This window comes from Girardinichthys multiradiatus, chromosome 2, assembly GCF_021462225.1.
Source record: "Girardinichthys multiradiatus isolate DD_20200921_A chromosome 2, DD_fGirMul_XY1, whole genome shotgun sequence".
NCBI lineage: Eukaryota > Metazoa > Chordata > Actinopteri > Cyprinodontiformes > Goodeidae > Girardinichthys > Girardinichthys multiradiatus.
Genome location: NC_061795.1, coordinates 29,742,177 through 29,760,039, shown reverse-complemented (window position 1 = coordinate 29,760,039; position 17,863 = coordinate 29,742,177). Strand labels below are relative to the sequence as shown.

Sequence of the window (17,863 nt, the reverse complement as noted above, 5' to 3'; positions counted from 1 at the left end):
GTCTGGGTGGTACGCTTCTTTGGGGCTTCTCCACACCATAACTCTGCCGGATGTGGAGAAAACAGTAAAGGTGGACTCATCAGAGAACAATACATGTTTCACATTGTCCACAGCCCAAGATTTGCGCTCCTTGCACCATTGAAACCGACGTTTGGCATTGGCATGAGTGACCAAAGGTTTGGCTATAGCAGCCCGCCGTGTATATTGACCCTGTGGAGCTCCCGACAGACAGTTCTGGTGGAAACAGGAGAGTTGAGGTGCACATTTAATTCTGCCGTGATTTGGGCAGCCGTGGTTTTATGTTTTTTGGATACAATCCGGGTTAGCACCCGAACATCCCTTTCAGACAGCTTCCTCTTGCGTCCACAGTTAATCCTGTTGGATGTGGTTCGTCCTTCTTGGTGGTATGCTGACATTACCCTGGATACCGTGGCTCTTGATACATCACAAAGACTTGCTATCTTGGTCACAGATGCGCCAGCAAGACGTGCACCAACAATTTGTCCTCTTTTGAACTCCGGTACACATAATGTTGTGTGCATTTCAATATTTTGAGCAAAACTGTGCTCTTACCCTGCTAATTGAACCTTCACACTGTTCTTACTGGTGCAATGTGCAATCAATGAAGTCCGGCTACCAGGCTGGTCCAATTTAGCCATGAAACCTTCCCCACTAAAATGACAGGTGTTTCAGTTTCATTGTCCAACCCCTGTATGTGTAATTATTGTTGTGGAAGGTTTGTTCGGGGATAGGTTCCACTATGATCTATGTATACTAGGATAAAGACTTGGAAAATTGTGTTGGGTTTGGGGGTGTTTTTAATTTTTCCACACAGTTTTTGATTAACATTTTTTTTAAATAAATAAAATGGTAGAATCTGTGCTTTGTGATTTCAAACTTGAATTTCCAATAATTTTAAAACCTGGTGCAGGTGAGGTCATGCAAATGTAAAAACCCTAGAATTACCAGAGAGTGTACTTTCTTATTACAATGAATTCTGAAAAACAATATATCTTTTAACTTGCAATAAATAGTTGACGATTTTTGTCTTAGATCCACTTGTTCAAGCTTCTAAACTGTCCCATACCTTATACTTTACATGGACCTATGTAACTAAATGACTCAATATCTTTAATTATTTACTTAAACATAATAAACACAATCTTAAGTGTTGTTTACTTTAATAATAATAATTTAGATTTAAAAACTGAATCAAAAACAAATAACCTAATACATGATCAACCATTAAAAGCAATGCAATTCTAAAAAGGAGTTTTCATGTACACAGTATTGTAGCTCAGTCTCATTCAGTCAAGCAAAAAATGAATCTGTCTTACCCAATAGTCTTCAATAAGTCACAATTAGGGCAGCACAACATTAGGAAAACATGTAATTGCTAAACTTGTCATGACAATACTGTGGCTGAAAACTGCGATGACTATATTGATTACAACCAACCCATAACATTACCTGACCGTTTTCCTTTTTTTCCCTATTCATCACATTATCTCCTCCATTCTTTGTAATCTCAAACATTTTCCCCACTAAATGTGTACACTGCTCAAACAAAAAAAAAAAAAATAAACAAACATGTTTTAATCAGAGTGTAATATTAGTCAGTCAGTTAAATTTCTGGAATATTGATCTGGTCATTTAGGTAGTAGAGGGGGTTGATCATCAGTGTCAGCTGTGCAGGTGTTAATGAACTTAACAACAGGTGCACTAAAGGGGCAACAATGAGATTACCCCAAAAGGTGGGGGCCACCGACATTTGGAGTTAACCTGCATAAACAGTCCCAACTCCCCAGGATGGAACATCAATACATGCCATTGCTCAGTGTTTTGCTGTCTTCCAGCACAATCTCAGGAGCATGGAGGAGATTCCAGGAGACAGGTGGTTACTGTAGAAGAGCTGGACAGGGCAGTTAAAGGTCCTTAACCCCTCAGCAGTTGTTCCTTTCTCCTTTGTGCAAGGGAGAACGGGATGAGTACCACCAGAGCCCTACAAAGTGACCTCCAGCTGGACACTGACATAAATGCCTCTGTTCAAACCATTAGAAACAGACTTAATGAGGCTGGCCTGAGGGCCCGACATCCACAAGGAGGTCCTGTGCTCAATGCCCAGAATACCATTTGCCAGAGAACACCAGAAACACCAGGTTTGGAACTGGTGCCCTCTTCTTGTCACAGATGAGAGCAGGTTCCCTCTGAGCTCATGTGGCAGACGTGAAAAGGTCTGGAGAAGCTACGGTGAACATAATGCTGCCTGCAACATTGTCCAGCATAATCAGTTTGGCGGTGGGTCCGTGTTGGTCTAGGGAGGCATAACTATGGAGGGATGCACAGACATGTACAGGATAAATGATGGCACACTGAATCCCATTAGGGATTGGATGAAATCCTTCAACCAGTTGTTAGACTCTTCGCTGGTGCAGTGGGTCCTAGGTTCCTCCTGATGCCTAGCCTCATGTGGCAAGAGTATGCAGGCAGTTCCTGGAGAATGAAGAAATTGATAATATTGACTGGCCTCCACACCCCTGAGCTGAATCCAATAGAACATCTTTGGGGCATCATCTTTATGTCCATCCGATGCCACAAGGTTGCATCTCAGACTGTCCAGGATCTTGACTGTCCTAGATCTTGACCAGGGCATCACTGCTCAGTGATGCCCTGGTCAAGATCTCGGAGGATATACCCCAGCACACCATCCATCATCTCATAAGGAGCATGCCCTGACATTATCAGGCATGCATAAAAGCACATGAGGGCCATACAAACTACTATGTTAAAAACTACGTTTTGAGTTGCTGTAATGACATTTCAGCAAACTTGACTAGTCTGCCTGCATCAGTTTTCTGTTTAAATTTCTCGGTAACTTCAGATAAAGCCCTCTGTGGGTTGATCATGTTTATTTTCATCAAACGATGTGGCATTCTTTTGTTCCTAACACATTACCAATTCCATATCAGTATAGGTATCCAGCATGTTTTTTTTCAAATCAAGATTTGATGTGTTTTCAGAGTGTTTCTTAAATTTTTTTTTAGCAGTGTATATTAGTTGTGAGAATTCAAGGGAAGGTACAGTGTATCCAACAGGCCAAATATAATACTGGCACACAGAATTTGTCTGCATACCACAATATAATATCCTATTAAATACTGCATCCAAGGAGTCCTCTGGGATTGCTTTATCGGAACTATTGGTAATGCGATGATAGCGATCATGATTCGGTATATTGTGTAGCTCTAGTTACAATATATTTTAATTTGCACAAAAGCAAACTGTAAGTGAAGAGGCAGAATAAATGTGGAAGGGCTTTAGGGAAGCTGGGTTTAATTGGACTTAAACTTAACATCAGCAGCCACCTCCTCGTCACAAGCCTTTTAGTTGATGTTAAACAGGGAAGACATTACTTCTTCACTTTAAATATAGGCATGAACAAACCACTGAAATGAAAACAATGGTACATGAGAATTAAGACATCACAGACATTTTGTGTTTTTAAAAAAAAAAAAAGTTAATTTAGAAAGCTATATTTCTGTGCTGTTAATCAAAATAGCAATTGTAAGTTCTAGGAAAAAAAAGATCAAGTGTGCCACAGTCTATTTCAATAGTTTACCCACAACAATCACTGTGATACAAGGCTCTCAAAGAGCTGGAATTTTCTTAGCTAAAATACCAGTTTAGGGAGTTTTTATCCACAGCTCATCCAATTTACTCTGAAAACAAACGTGCTGCTGGTCTTTCTGAAAAATATCCTTCTCAAGCAGTTATTAAAACTTAAACAAAGGTTTTTCTGTTTAATCGAATGCCGAATGAGACATTTTACAGTACCAGCAGTTTAAAGCATGAAGAAAGTTTCGTTTGTTGTCACTTCTCTTCAACACTGAAGCAACTGTGACAAAAGTGGGAACAATGATGACTCAAGGCATCATTTCGATCTATCTGTCGATCTGTAATGCAGAATTATTACCTCATCGTTTCCAGATCAACCAGTTAGTGTCATAACAGCAACAGAAAATTATGCTGCAAATAAAGTAAAAAAGCTTGTCTTTTGCCGAATTTGGATACCAAAATAAATTAAACTAGGAAACATACAAGCCACATCGAGAAGAGCCAGTTGAGGTGGCTCGGGCATCTATACCGGATACCTCCAGGACTCCTTCCTCGGGAGGTGTTCCAGGCACGTCCCACTGGGAGGAGGCCCAGGGGACGGCCCAGGACACGCTGGAGGGACTATGTCTCTCGGCTGGCCTGGGAACGCCTTGGGTTCCACCCGGAGGAGCTGGAGGAGGTGTCTGGGGAGAGGGACGTCTGGGCGTCTCTGCTGAGTCTGCTGCCCCCGCGACCCGGTCCCGGATAAGCGGAAGACGACGAGTATGAGGAAACATACACTTTAAGTATTTTTTTATTTTTGAAAAGTATCAGAACATTTTTATGTTTTACTCATCTTTAAAACCAGATGTCTACAGTATCAAAGATTGTATTGTGGAGGATTAACTACTCACCAATCCCCAATTCTTAACTGATGTTTAAAACTTGCAATAAATAAAAAATGGAAACAACATTTTAGAACTTAGTTTTGCTAATTGAGACATTTGTTTTATTGCTGAGCCAAACATTCAATTCCAACTGCTTTTTGCTAAAAGAGTTTTTAGTTTGGGTATCAAAATGCAAGAACTATTACAATTGTGGTTGTGTTAGCAAGTAAAGTCTGAAATGACAACAGCTGTTGACATGAAACATGAGGTGATGCAACAGGCTAAAGCTTTGTCCTGTTTAAAATACAGGAAATCTGATAGGCATCATAATACAAAGCAGTGGAAGCTGCTGTGGATCCTTGCAGAAATGACGCTATAAACAGGGAAATGCACTGAGCTGGGAGTAAAGTAAGCAAGTCCGGGCAGGTGATTTAGAGTTCAAAGGAGGTGAGGTGGAACACTGAAGCATGCAAGTAGTGTGCAGACATGTACACACACACAAATACACCAACCTCAGGTTTCCATGTTTGTGGAGTGAAGCTGGACATCCAAGCAGTCGAGTCCTCCACCCAATCTGGCCAACCATCTCTTCCCACCTAGAAAACACATTAAGCCTGATTTAACTTTAGCTTGCTTTCTTCCATTCTCCTCTTTATACAAACACACAGTCTTGTATCAGCGTTATTTCTGTGATCCTTTTTTTTCCCCCCATTCACTTCACTTACCTTCTGGTTTAGCATGGCTCTCTTCCAGTTACTGCTGTCGGGATTCACCCCTAAAGAAATTATGCGACAATTTATTTTTGTCACTTAAAAGTGGTTTGAAATTTATGAATATCATCAAGCAGGCTCTTTTTAAACATCATGCATGCTTTTCAAAGACTGTTTAGCAATACAGAAAGACTGCAACAGTTACAGACATCAAGCTTAGTATTTGAAGCAGATTTACATTTAAAGTCTGTTATATGTTAGGCTTCACTTCTTGAGTATTATCTCAGGCAAGTCTTGCCATTTTCATATTTACAGCTGAGAACATCTGAATGACACTCATTGTGGTCCCAAACTACAAACATATGTCTTAGCAAAGGTTTCGGTGCTTTTGGCAAGTTGGATACAAGGAACTGTCCCACACTGTCCTCCTCCATCATTTTGGAAATTATACGGTGGAGTGATTTTCAAAATAGAACCTCACTGTTTGGATTTTTTTATGACTTTGTGGTAACAGAGACTGAACTGGGACTAAAGTCGCTGTGAAGCTCTGTCATTATCATCAGGGTGGAGATCTCAGGACACACACCCTTACAATGTGAAAAGGAGATCCCGTCAGTTAAGTAGTAGAAGGACGTTTTTCCATGTAGACTTATACTGACCTAAACCTGCTTCATAAATAGTGATACTTTCTCCATGATGCTGTCTTATATAGCACTGAAGTATTCCCGTTATAAGTTTGTGTTAAACATTCAGCCAAAGTCAAAAGGCTATCGACAAAAACAGCTGTAGGTGTATAAGCAAGCAGGGTGTAATCTTTTATTCTCTTCATCCTTCTTTCTCTCCTCCACTCTTTCCTTCTTTTCTCCCCTTTTTCCCTTTTGCCGCATCTCTCTTTTTCAAGCTTCTGTTTTCCTTCTCATTTCAGTCTCTGTGTCCGTAACAATTGAAATATTTCCAAAGAAGTTTATAATGAAGTTTCTTTTATAAATGTCAAGCAGAGCTTTAAAGCATTAGCTGTGATGCTCCGCCTGTGAAAGTAAATCTGTTGGGCAATTTCTTGGCACTCAGACAACAATTCTGAGCGATACTCTGCCGGACAGGACACGGTAAAAAAAAAAAGACATGTAGTATTGTAATGGTGCCATGCAGGGTTTTAAAGGTGTGGTTATGCAAAACACATACTGAAAAGAGTCTAGCACCTTTTTACTTTCACTGTTTTACTCTTTAGGTTTGAGTTTTAGCACATTCAATTTCAAATATTAGTTTAAAATGCCAAGAATCCAGATTAATTTATTATACATCAACATCTCATTTATTAGCACCTCTAGTAAAAATGTATAAATTCCTTAAATACATCCATCTTTCATTGCAGTAATGTCTGCAATCTTTAACAGTGAACACTGGAGATTTGGTTTCAGGAATGTGGTGGTGGAAACATACTTTTAAGCTTTTCAATTATTGCTCTGAGTGTAGATATTGGTCATTTCAGTCAAGTGGCTATTTTCATGCAGCAATTTCCTGACTAATAAAGATCAACATCATCTACCTTAAAATATATACCATTTTCACTTGACTTTCTCATTTTGAAGACTGTGGCATCATATTTATACAGGTTTAGGCATTTGTGTAACAATGAAGAGCTAACATTATTCAGTAAGCTAGCATTAGCCAATTAGACAACCTTATACCAACATTAGCATGTTAGCTTGGATTAGCTAACACTAGCTAATATGCTAAAGATAGCCTATGTGCTAACATCAGCCCAAATGTTAACGTTAACTAAACTGCTAACATATTAGCTTACAATGACAGAAATTAACTAATGGTATGTATTATGCGAACATTAGCTAATATGCCAACACCAATATATTAGAATATAAGCTATCTTTAACCATCATTTTATAGAAATGGCAAAAGCTGATGCGTATTTAACATATTAAAAACCAGTAGATAGAGCCCAATGTCTTTTGACCCATTTATATTTTGAAAAGGTGTTTTCAGGTGAAAACAGGGGGAGGTAGTTATGATGTGTATGAATGATTTGAAAGCTGTCCCCATTAATTTTGATGCGAAACAGAATAATTATTAACCTTATACAAATGACAAAATAAATAAAGATGTCATACAATCATATCTTGAAAGAGATTAGAGTTTCTATTTTTCCCCATCTTTACCAGATGAGCTAATAAATGTTGAGGGTGCTGTAAAATATGGATTAAAAAAGTATTAAGTGTGTAAACCAAAGAATAGAGCTGCTGCTGGCTGCAAAATGTTTCTGGAAAGGTGTAGTCCATGTCCTCTTTTGCAGTGGAAAACTGGCTACACCTTTGTTTGAGTAAACAAGCCTTGTGGAAAAGTCTATGCATGGTGAAGAAGAAAATCCTGTTATTAAATGCACAGGAAGCCAAGTGAGCTGAGATGCACGTATGCATGTTTGCTGGTTAATGATCATACCCACAGTCTCAATTTACCACAAGAGGCAAATCTTTGATACACCTTAAGAACAGATCAAATCAAACCGGTTACAGACCCACACAAATGCAGTGGCTTTCTCATTTACGGGCACCCTTGGTTAGGATGTGTAAAAAGCCTAAGTATAATCCCAACCCGCACATTTTAGAAAAAACATAACCTATAATTGAAGTATATTTATTGATTGTGGGAATGAAAAAACTGTTTTTGCAAAATCACCAGTCTCACAAGTAGCAGTACACCAAAGACCTTCTGTAGAATCAATGTATTTGAACCCTTTTTAATATATTTTTTACTCGTTCGAGCTGATAATTCTGTTGAGGAACCACTATTTTACTTTACATATGTAACAAAGCAAGTTCAAGACAGCACACCTTTGTCCGCTTCTATTTCAATCAACAGAGAAGCAGAGCTTCAACTGGTGCCACTGGTTACCTATTAGTGCTTGTTTCCCTGGGGTCTAAATATGATGTAACAGAGAGCTCATTTCTCCTCACCACTCTTCAAAATGAGAGAGACAAGAGAATCTGTCATTCTAATAAAGATTATGTGTGTTGATCCTCATAGGTTAGGACAGTGCTAAGTTAAAATAGCCATTTTGCAAAATTGGTCCATATGGACAATCAGAGCAATGATTAAAAAGGTTTAAGTTAACTATAAAACAGATGACCCAAAGAATTTCACCTTTTCTGTTAAACATGTTGAATGTATGGCTTGGCTAACTGTCAGTGAAACTATCTTACTGGCATTTATTCTAACCTTTAGTGCAAAAAAGTAAAAGCGATACAATTCAGAACTCACTGTGCACAAACTCAGCTGAAATGGCTTTTAAAACACACCATCCTTAATCTGCAGTCAAATAATGTAGTCATCTCACTGAAGGAGAAGTTAGCAGTGAGAAGATGCTAAAACAGGAATGTATGGAACACAAGCTCCTAAAAATATTGACATGTATAGATTGGAATTAACTTTTAACAATTTTTTATTTTTACTTTATTACTGTGTGTCCATTTACTTTTGAGCCACAAAGATTTCAATGGCATTTACTAAAACTACTAAATCTGCATCACAAATGTCTACTTTATTAGAGACTAGGCTCTTAAAACTGCCTGAAACTGTAAACTATACAGTTTACACTGTTCATTCTGTCTGCAGAATATTAAAAACTACAGACAGTAAATGTCAAGATATTCTCCAAGGAAAAAAGAAAATACCAAAATGATAGAAGACCATGGAGACAGAGTGGCACACTGTTTTTAACATAACCTTCACAATGACCCTCCCTATTTATCTAATATGAATTAAAAAATAAAACCAGTAATGTTAGATAGAGACTTCGTGCATAGAAATCTTCCACCTACAGCTTCCTTATCGGGACATTTATTAACTCCAGCACTGTTAACTTATCTATGCTAAGCGCCAGTGTGATCCACATGAGGGAAAACAAACTATTCCTTAAAGACCCATATCTTAAACCCCAAACATGTGTGATCCCTGAGCAACCTGCGCTGCCAGTCTGCGTCAGTTTGTTCTCTGGGGTAGAGGCGATGAACATGTGATTGACCTGCTGCACAAGGAAAATAAAAACAGTACTGTAGCTAATATCAGAGGTATAAAGTCTCTTTTGTTAGAATTTTATGGCATCCATGCAGAGTGGTTATTGTTGACTTCAGGATATATTTATCTGTCTACTTGGTAAAGGATGTGTGTTTCACTGCTTATATAGCGTTGCCTAATCTGGGTTTCTGAATAGCTTAATCTATTTATCTTGAGTCATGCAGTGAAGAAAAACCTTTTGTACAGGTATGAATAGGTCATTCTCAGGTCTGGTCAGAGTTTGCAAACACTGGTCCTTGGCAGGAATGTCAATGACTGGTGGCTTTTAAAGATGCATTTGAACCATTTTTCCAGGGATGATTTTTGGCTTGGATCCAGCCTTAAAATTTTTGGATTGAGCTTTCATTTCATGTTGAAGGCTTTGTAGCCGTTCCTACGGTCAAGAAACCTTGAGTTATCAAAAGTCAAGCTGAAGCAATATTATGATTACTACTGAAAAGCCAGGGGCATTGATGAAGTCCATTCTCACTTTTAAACATGAGTGGGGAAAAAAACTTTTAGTTTGTGTTGTAAAGATTTATCTGCATGCATCAGCTTAATCCATAACTGTACATGTCCATATGTTCCCTAGTGCTTCACAGTGACCACGTTCTGAAAGTGAACAGACTATTGTCTCATTTCGAGGCTGTGGGGGCTTCTGTTTCTGACCAAAAACTTAATTGCAGTTTAACTGGTGATTCTAAACTGGCTGTTGTCTCGAGTGTGTATCCGTCTTTGTGTTAGGCCTGTAATTAGACTGGCTGTCTGTCCAGCATACACCACATGTATTGTTTATTTGTCAGTTGGGGGAAAACCTCTAATCTTGGAGGAAAATTACCAGATTGTTTTTGTTAACTAAATTTATTTACCAAAAATTTGTAAAAGTCTCAATTTCCATGTACAAAAACAGCTGGGTGCAAAGAACTGAGATAACATTAGCACGCGTATTCTGTGCACCGTTTCCCATCCTTTGACTGGTGTTATAGTAATGTTACTTTCTCATTCCATCCTAATTCCTTGCAATGGATTATCAGCTGTCAAATGTAGAGTTGGAGCCTAAAACTGTTAATCTGATTCTCAACATTAGAAAAAACAAATTTCCTGTAAGCATCAGCATCAACATCTATTCACAATGGAAAGCACTTATTTTAGTTTAATCCTAAGAGCAAAAAATGGTCTAATGAGGAAACAGTTTGACTTAATTAAAAAGAAAACCAAACCTATGACTCCACACACAATATGCCTCATTTCAAGCACATGCTTTCTTGAAAACCTAACAGAAAATCCCAAATATATCCGTTTATGATACTATGAAAAAACCCTAAGTCATTTGCCATTTCTTTTTTATATGCCTTCCAAAGAATCATGTCGCCTTAATAACCATTATGGTAATTAAGGCTATATATCCATACTGGCCAGGAAGGATATACAGGTCCTTCTCAAAATATTAGCATATTATGATAAAGTTCATTATTTTCCATAATGTCATGATGAAAATTTAACATTCATATATTTTAGATTCATTGCACACTAACTGAAATATTTCAGGTCTTTTATTGTCTTAATACGGATACAGCTCATGAAAACCCAAAATTCCTATCTCACAAAATTAGCATATTTCATCCAACCAATAAAATAAAAGTGTTTTTAATACAAAAAACGTCAACCTTCAAATAATCATGTACAGTTATGCACTCAATACTTGGTCGGGAATCCTTTTGCAGAAATGACTGCTTCAATGCGGCGTGGCATGGAGGCAATCAACCTGTGGCACTGCTGAGGTCTTATGGAGGCCCAGGATGCTTCGATAGCAGACTTTAGCTCATCCAGAGTGTTGGGTCTTGAGTCTCTCAACGTTCTCTTCACAATATCCCACAGATTCTCTATGGGGTTCAGGTCAGGAGAGTTGGCAGGCCAATTGAGCACAGTGATACCATGGTCAGTAAACCATTTACCAGTGGTTTTGGCACTGTGAGCAGGTGCCAGGTCGTGCTGAAAAATGAAATCTTCATCTCCATAAAGCTTTTCAGCAGATGGAAGCATGAAGTGCTCCAAAATCTCCTGATAGCTAGCTGCATTGACCCTGCCCTTGATAAAACACAGTGGACCAACACCAGCAGCTGACACGACACCCCAGACCATCACTGACTGTGGGTACTTGACACTGGACTTCTGGCATTTTGGCATTTCCTTCTCCCCAGTCTTCCTCCAGACTCTGGCACCTTGATTTCCGAATGACATGCAGAATTTGCTTTCATCTGAAAAAAGTACTTTGGACCACTGAGCAACAGTCCAGTGCTGCTTCTCTGTAGCCCAGGTCAGGCGCTTCTGCCGCTGTTTCTGGTTCAAAAATGGCTTGACCTGGGGAATGCGGCACCTGTAGCCCATTTCCTGCACACGCCTGTGCATGGTGGCTCTGGATGTTTCTACTCCAGACTCAGTCCACTGGTTCCGCAGGTCCCCCAAGGTCTGGAATCGGCCCTTCTCCACAATCTTCCTCAGGGTCCGGTCACCTCTTCTCATTGTGCAGCGTTTTCTGCCACACTTTTTCCTTCCCACAGACTTCCCACTGAGGTGCCTTGATACAGCACTCTGGGAACAGCCTATTCGTTCAGAAATTTCTTTCTGTGTCTTACCCTCTTGCTTGAGGGTGTCAATATTGGCCTTCTGGACAGCAGTCAGGTCGGCAGTCTTACCCATGATTGGGGTTTTGAGTGATGAACCAGGCTGGGAGTTTTAAAGGCCTCAGGAATCTTTTGCAGGTGTTTAGAGTTAACTTGTTGATTCAGATGATTAGGTTCATAGCTCGTTTAGAGACCCTTTTAATGATATGCTAATTTTGTGAGATAGGAATTTTGGGTTTTCATGAGCTGTATGCCAAAATCATCCGTATTAAGACAATAAAAGACCTGAAATATTTCAGTTAGTGTGCAATGAATCTAAAATATATGAATGTTAAATTTTCATCATGACATTATGGAAAATAATGAACTTTATCACAATATGCTAATATTTTGAGAAGGACCTGTAATATTGTCCCTCCAGCAAGTTTAGGATCTACCCTGCAGTCTCCTTTCAGTGGGACATGCCAAGAAAACATCCGAAGGGAGGCATCTAGAAGGCATTAGGATCAAACACTCAAAACACCTCAGCTGACTCCTTTCCATGCACAGAAGCAGGGGCTCAGTGTAGAGCCCCTGCTTCTGAGCTTGCTACCCTCAGGATAAACAACACTCATTTTACCAGCTTGATCAAATTCTTTCATTCAATATATCTCATGACCTAAGGTGAGTGTCAGAATTAACAAAAAACAAAATGTAATCAGTACTCCGTGTACTTTACCATTTGTCTTTTGCAAAGACAAAACTCGATTGTTTTATTTTAATTCTATAAAACAATAAAAATACTAACAATAACGCAGTTTGACCTGTAATTTGTTTACTGTTTATCTTGGCACCAATGAGGTAAAAGCCAAAAAGTTATTACTGAGTAGATGATATAACTTCCTCTGTTTTCATTTTGTTTTTTTGCTGTCCTAATTTTGAGCATATAGAATTTAATATTCCATTGTGCTTAGGTGCAAGATCTGGACAGAGCAAAGAAAAATTCTGAAAGAAAACTTTAGAAGGCCTGGAGAACTATTGGTCAAAACCACGTTGAATCTTAGAAAACATGTGTGTAATCCTTGTTTAAATTGTGAAGATATTACAGATAGTTTAAAACTATTGAACCGTATTGTGAAATGTTATCTCCTCTACTTCATCGTAAGGTTTTAGCAGGAGGTTTACATTTTAACTGCCCCGTAAAAGAGAAGTAAAAGACTGTAATTGCAAACATCACTTCAAGGAGCAAAGGTTAAGATGATTTTAGAGATAGATGGATAGACGAAGGAATGAACATTAATGGCTATAATCTATGTTCAAATCCAGGTAACTCTGGCCTCCAATAAAAAAAAGTGCTTTGCCTAACTGTGATCACTTAAATTGAGTTATAACTTCACAGCCCACATAACTGAAAGACGCCTTGCCTTCATCTTAAAGCCATTAAAGTAATTACTAACACTGTTCTCCTAGCAGATGATTAAACTTCAGCCAAATCACAAGAATTTCCATCACACTTCCTGACGAGAGAATTGTAACTGTGTTTCTGTAAAGGAACGTACTGTACGTGCGGCCCGACAAGCCCCATTTCATACGCTGATGAGTTGGTAAAAACATGAGGATCATGCATTTCTGTTTGTGTGGTGGGCAGATGCCACATTGACAGCTGTAGCTGTTTTCATCTCCATCCACTCTGTAGTCGCAGCCACATCTTTGAGTCAGTTTGCAGACTGTGACAGGCAGAAAATGGTGACATGAAGTGTAAATAAAGAAGAGGGCAGGAAATGTGGTTTCTTTGTGTGAGACAAGGTTTCCTTCTGAGCTCCGACTGACATCCTGACCTCTTTGTCGCCCTTTTACTCCTTACCGTCTATGAAGCTTCAAAACACACACTTCTTTGTAATCCTGTTGTTTCACCTGCCTTAGGCTTTGGTTTCCTTTGCACACTAATGACAGGTTTGAGTTGCTCTAAGCAGTATTTTGATTAAAGGAAACTTGCATTTAAAGTTACGAAGCGAATGATCTGAAAACCAATTTTGAAACTGATTACCAAACTCAAAGTCTATAAGCTTTAACCTTATTAAAATGCTTCACTTTTATAACTGTGGACATTTGGTTTTATCAATCACTGCAGTTTGCTGTGTCCTTAGAAACACTTGGACCACTTTAGAACCACAAACCTCAATGTATTCTATTGGGATTTTATGTAACAGACCAACACAAATTAGCTCCGTGGAAGGAAATTAAACGTGTTCAGGTTGAGGTGTACTGTTTTCCTTTACACATAGCATTTTGCATGTTGGATAGAGAGTTACATTTTGGTTCCATCTAAGCAAAGTGCAATCTTTCGCATGTTTGCTGTGACTTCTCTGGCAAACTTCAAACAGAACTTCTTACACTATGGGTTTCTTCTAACAGAACTAACATATGTCCTCTTGACAGATTCTCCCAGGTGGGCTGTGGAGTTCTGCAGCTCCTCTAGAGTTAACTGGGTCCTCTTCTTCTTTGATTAATGTTCATGTTGTCCGCCTGTCAGTTCAGGTGCTGGGCCATTTTTTGGTATGTCTGCACTTTTGCTGTACTCTTGATATTTTTGTATTAAACCTTAGTATACTATTTTCTAATCTAGCATTCTCCAAAACTCTCTTCCTGGCCATCTGCTGTGTACCTTGGTCATCATAATGCCGTTTGTTCACCAGTGTTCTAACAAATCTCTGAGGCCAAAACAGATGTATTTATATTGAAACTAAATTACACACAAGTGGACTCTCTTCACTAATCAGGTGACTTCTGACTGCAATCAGTTGCACTGGACTTTATATAGGGGTACCCGAGTAAAGAAGACTGAATAGAAATGTTTGCCACACTTTTTGTTTGACAAAAAAAGGAAAATTAAACCACACTACTATGTGTTGCTCTGTCAAGTACAGGTTAAGGTTTGTGGTTGCAACATGATAAAAGGTGGACATGTTCAATGGGTATGAGTAATTTTGTAAGGCACTGCAATTCAGCTTCATGAAATTAATAAAGCTGTCATGTGTATTCTGCAAAGTCGGAGCTCCTTCAGAAATGAGGTGACTCAGTTCCAAGAACAGCTCAACACAGAAATGTGCAGTGGCGATAATAAAACGCACAGCTGTTATTTAGGAGGTTTCCGCAGTCATTCTTATTTGACCTTTTCTGCATTCTTCTCGTGCAACATAACATTTTATATTTAGGTATCCAGATTTAGTTTGCAGCATGGTGAAAAAAACACAAAAACCCAAAAGTTTAAGAGACAAACACTTGTTGAGTCCTAACTTACCGACTTCACTGCTCCACGCTCTTGCAGCAACCATCTCATGGTAAACTGCCAACGCTCCAACCAGGAGAACCGCCGCAAACAGAAAATACTTGCCATTCCGCCGCAGCTTTTTCAAGGGGAAAAAACCCGTGATCATGTTGTCTGCGGGACGAATCTGGCTCTCGAACAGTCGCTCATTCGTCCGATCACCTTGCTTTGTTATCAGCGGGAGACCCCGGGACACACCGCGAGTCCGCCCGCCAGAGAGCGGAGGCAGCCAGGCGCACACAGCTGCTCCTGGCGGGTGCGCTGCGACTTTACTGCTCCTGGGAGCCCGAGCGATCCCGGTGCGAGAGTCCCCTGGCGGCTCTTATCCAAGAAAGAAACCCATCCTGACCTGTGCCACCCGGTAATCTGCACGGACCTCTCCTGATCATCAAAATATTTCTAAAAGTTTCTTGTAGGTCTAACTCCCGCTGGCGTGCTGACCTCTGCTCCCTCCACGCAGCGCACAATGAAACAAACGAGTGAAATATCACACCAGCTTCATCACCGTCTCAATTTAATCAAGTCAGACAGGACAGAAGCAGACAGGAAGTTGGGCCAGTTCGACCTCTGCGTGAGGCATGCGTGCAATGATGCCAAACAAAATGAAATAATTTAGTTTTGTGTGTGCTTCATTTTGAGAGCGTCGACATATAACTTCAGTTCATTCACACGATGTTACATTTGCAACTTTATTTTGAGTTTTCTAACGTGTGTGTCTAACATTTTATTATTTTGAAATGCCAAACCTGAGGTGCTACATTCTTGCTTAACGTTAACTTGATTTCAGTGCCTTAGGGAGGAGTAAACATGAGCAGAAGCCAACCAGGTGGACAACCCCCACTCAGTAAATCAGGATCTACCTGTTACAGGTAGAGCAACTGTTTTCCTGTCAGAATCCACGTCTTCATCCCCAAGGGTAATCATGAGTGACCTGAGGCTGGGGCACTGGGTTTGATAGTGGAGCAACTGGTATAACTGGTTTTATTAGAAAGCCACAGCACACTTAGATTAAGAATGGACACATTCAAAACAGATAAACACCACAATGGTGACACATAGTCTACTGATAATCACTGAGGGAGGGCACATCCATTGCATTGGAGAGCCAGATATAAAACATGTGACCTTCTATCGAGGCTCTTCGTCATCTTCTAACAGATGGCGACGGTCCGAGACGAGAGCCTCAGCGCTGATCTCTGTAATCATTCATCTGCCTTAATTTAGATGCAAAGCAGCTAAAAGTTTGAAACTGTTTGAGAATCGATCCTTTAAAGTCTTTAGATAAAGTGTGAGATCGCTTCTGGGGTCCAAGGACCGGAGGAGCTCCGAGGGGTGCGGTAGCTCTGACATGACCTTGTCTTTTTCTTTGTCTTACTGTAAAACAAAAAAAAACAGAAATAGGATCAATCAGACTCTCCCAACAGGCACAGCATTTACCTTCATTACCTAATGAACAAAGCAAGTGTCTTATCATCAGCAGTAAACAACGCTTCCGAAAGATGAGACTAGCGTCCCTGAGTTAAAGCTGGGGGATCAAATGACTTCTTGCTCGTCCATGGAAAAGAAGATTCTGACCTGCCAACTAAAGCAGGCGCAACCTTGGAAAGAATCATTAACCAGCCCCTGGTTTTAACAAAACTAAACAGGTTAAAGCCTTGTGCTGACAAAAACAATACCAGAGTGATTCGTTTGGCAGTAAGCTGGCAGCAAGTTAATAACTCTGACCAGAGCATTAGGAGGTTCTTACAAAATGCTGACAGCTTAAGCCAGGGGTGTCCAAACTTTTTGCACTGAGGGCCAAACTCACCAAACACAAAATTATTTTATTGTGATTTTTCTTCTTTTTGCCTACTCAACAATAAACTAAATATGCAATATTTTATTGAAGTAGAAAAGAACAAAAAGAATGAGAACTGTCCCCGAAAACCCTTGTTGTATTCAGCCAAGTCCAATGACTGGGTGTGCCCAAGTCTGCTTTAGGTTAAAAAGTCGCTGTTTGTTTGTGGCCCTACATACCATATTGAAATTAAAGCAAAATAAGATGGCTAATAAAAGAAAACACTTTGTTTTGTACCTATGACACTCTCCATTTAAGAAAATAGTAATTTGACGTTGAAAATTTCAGTCTTCAAAAATGAGAAAAAGTGTCCATCTGCATCAGCTCCTTTTGCTGCAGGACCAAATTGGTATCATTCTTGAACTATGTTCAAAAGCCACAAATGGCCCTATGGACATACCTGGCTTAAGGCAATATTTCTTAATAAATCAAGAACTTACGGAATGCGGTGTGCCGACCTTCAGGAAACAAGTGCACCACCGCTTTAATATTTCCAGCATTAGTGTGGGTTACGCACATACGCAGAATGAACACCTCTAAAGACAGTGCATCCACCGGGACACACTGGTGGGCGGCTAACATCTTCTGTTCTTATGCTGTGGTGAATTATTTAAATCCCCTTATAGTGATAAGAGCTTCTGTACCTCCCATCAACACATAAAAATCCAGGATGAATTACAGCAGAGGCTGCAACTCTGGTTTTCTCATCTAACTATGAACACACTCCTAAACCTTGAGGAAGATGTCTACATTAGAAAGTTGGTATTGCTGGCAAAGGTGCGTCCATCAACAAATTGGACCTTATAGATTAAAAATAGTATGTCAAAGTTAATGTA

General features: G+C 39.6%; 1 protein-coding gene across 1 annotated transcript in view; it reads right to left on the bottom strand.

Annotated features, from left to right (window-relative positions):
* Window positions 1-15,675, bottom strand: part of b4galnt3b (beta-1,4-N-acetyl-galactosaminyl transferase 3b) — a 52,605-nt gene extending 36,930 nt beyond the window's left edge. The window contains exons 1-3 of the mRNA XM_047354622.1: window positions 15,164-15,675; window positions 5,207-5,256; window positions 4,994-5,077 (exon numbers count right to left, since the gene is read on the bottom strand). Coding sequence (XP_047210578.1) covers window positions 4,994-5,077; window positions 5,207-5,256; window positions 15,164-15,299 — 270 coding nt within the window. The 5' untranslated portion in view covers window positions 15,300-15,675. The remainder of the gene's footprint in view (window positions 1-4,993; window positions 5,078-5,206; window positions 5,257-15,163) is intronic.
* Between the last annotated feature and the right edge of the window lie 2,188 nt (window positions 15,676-17,863).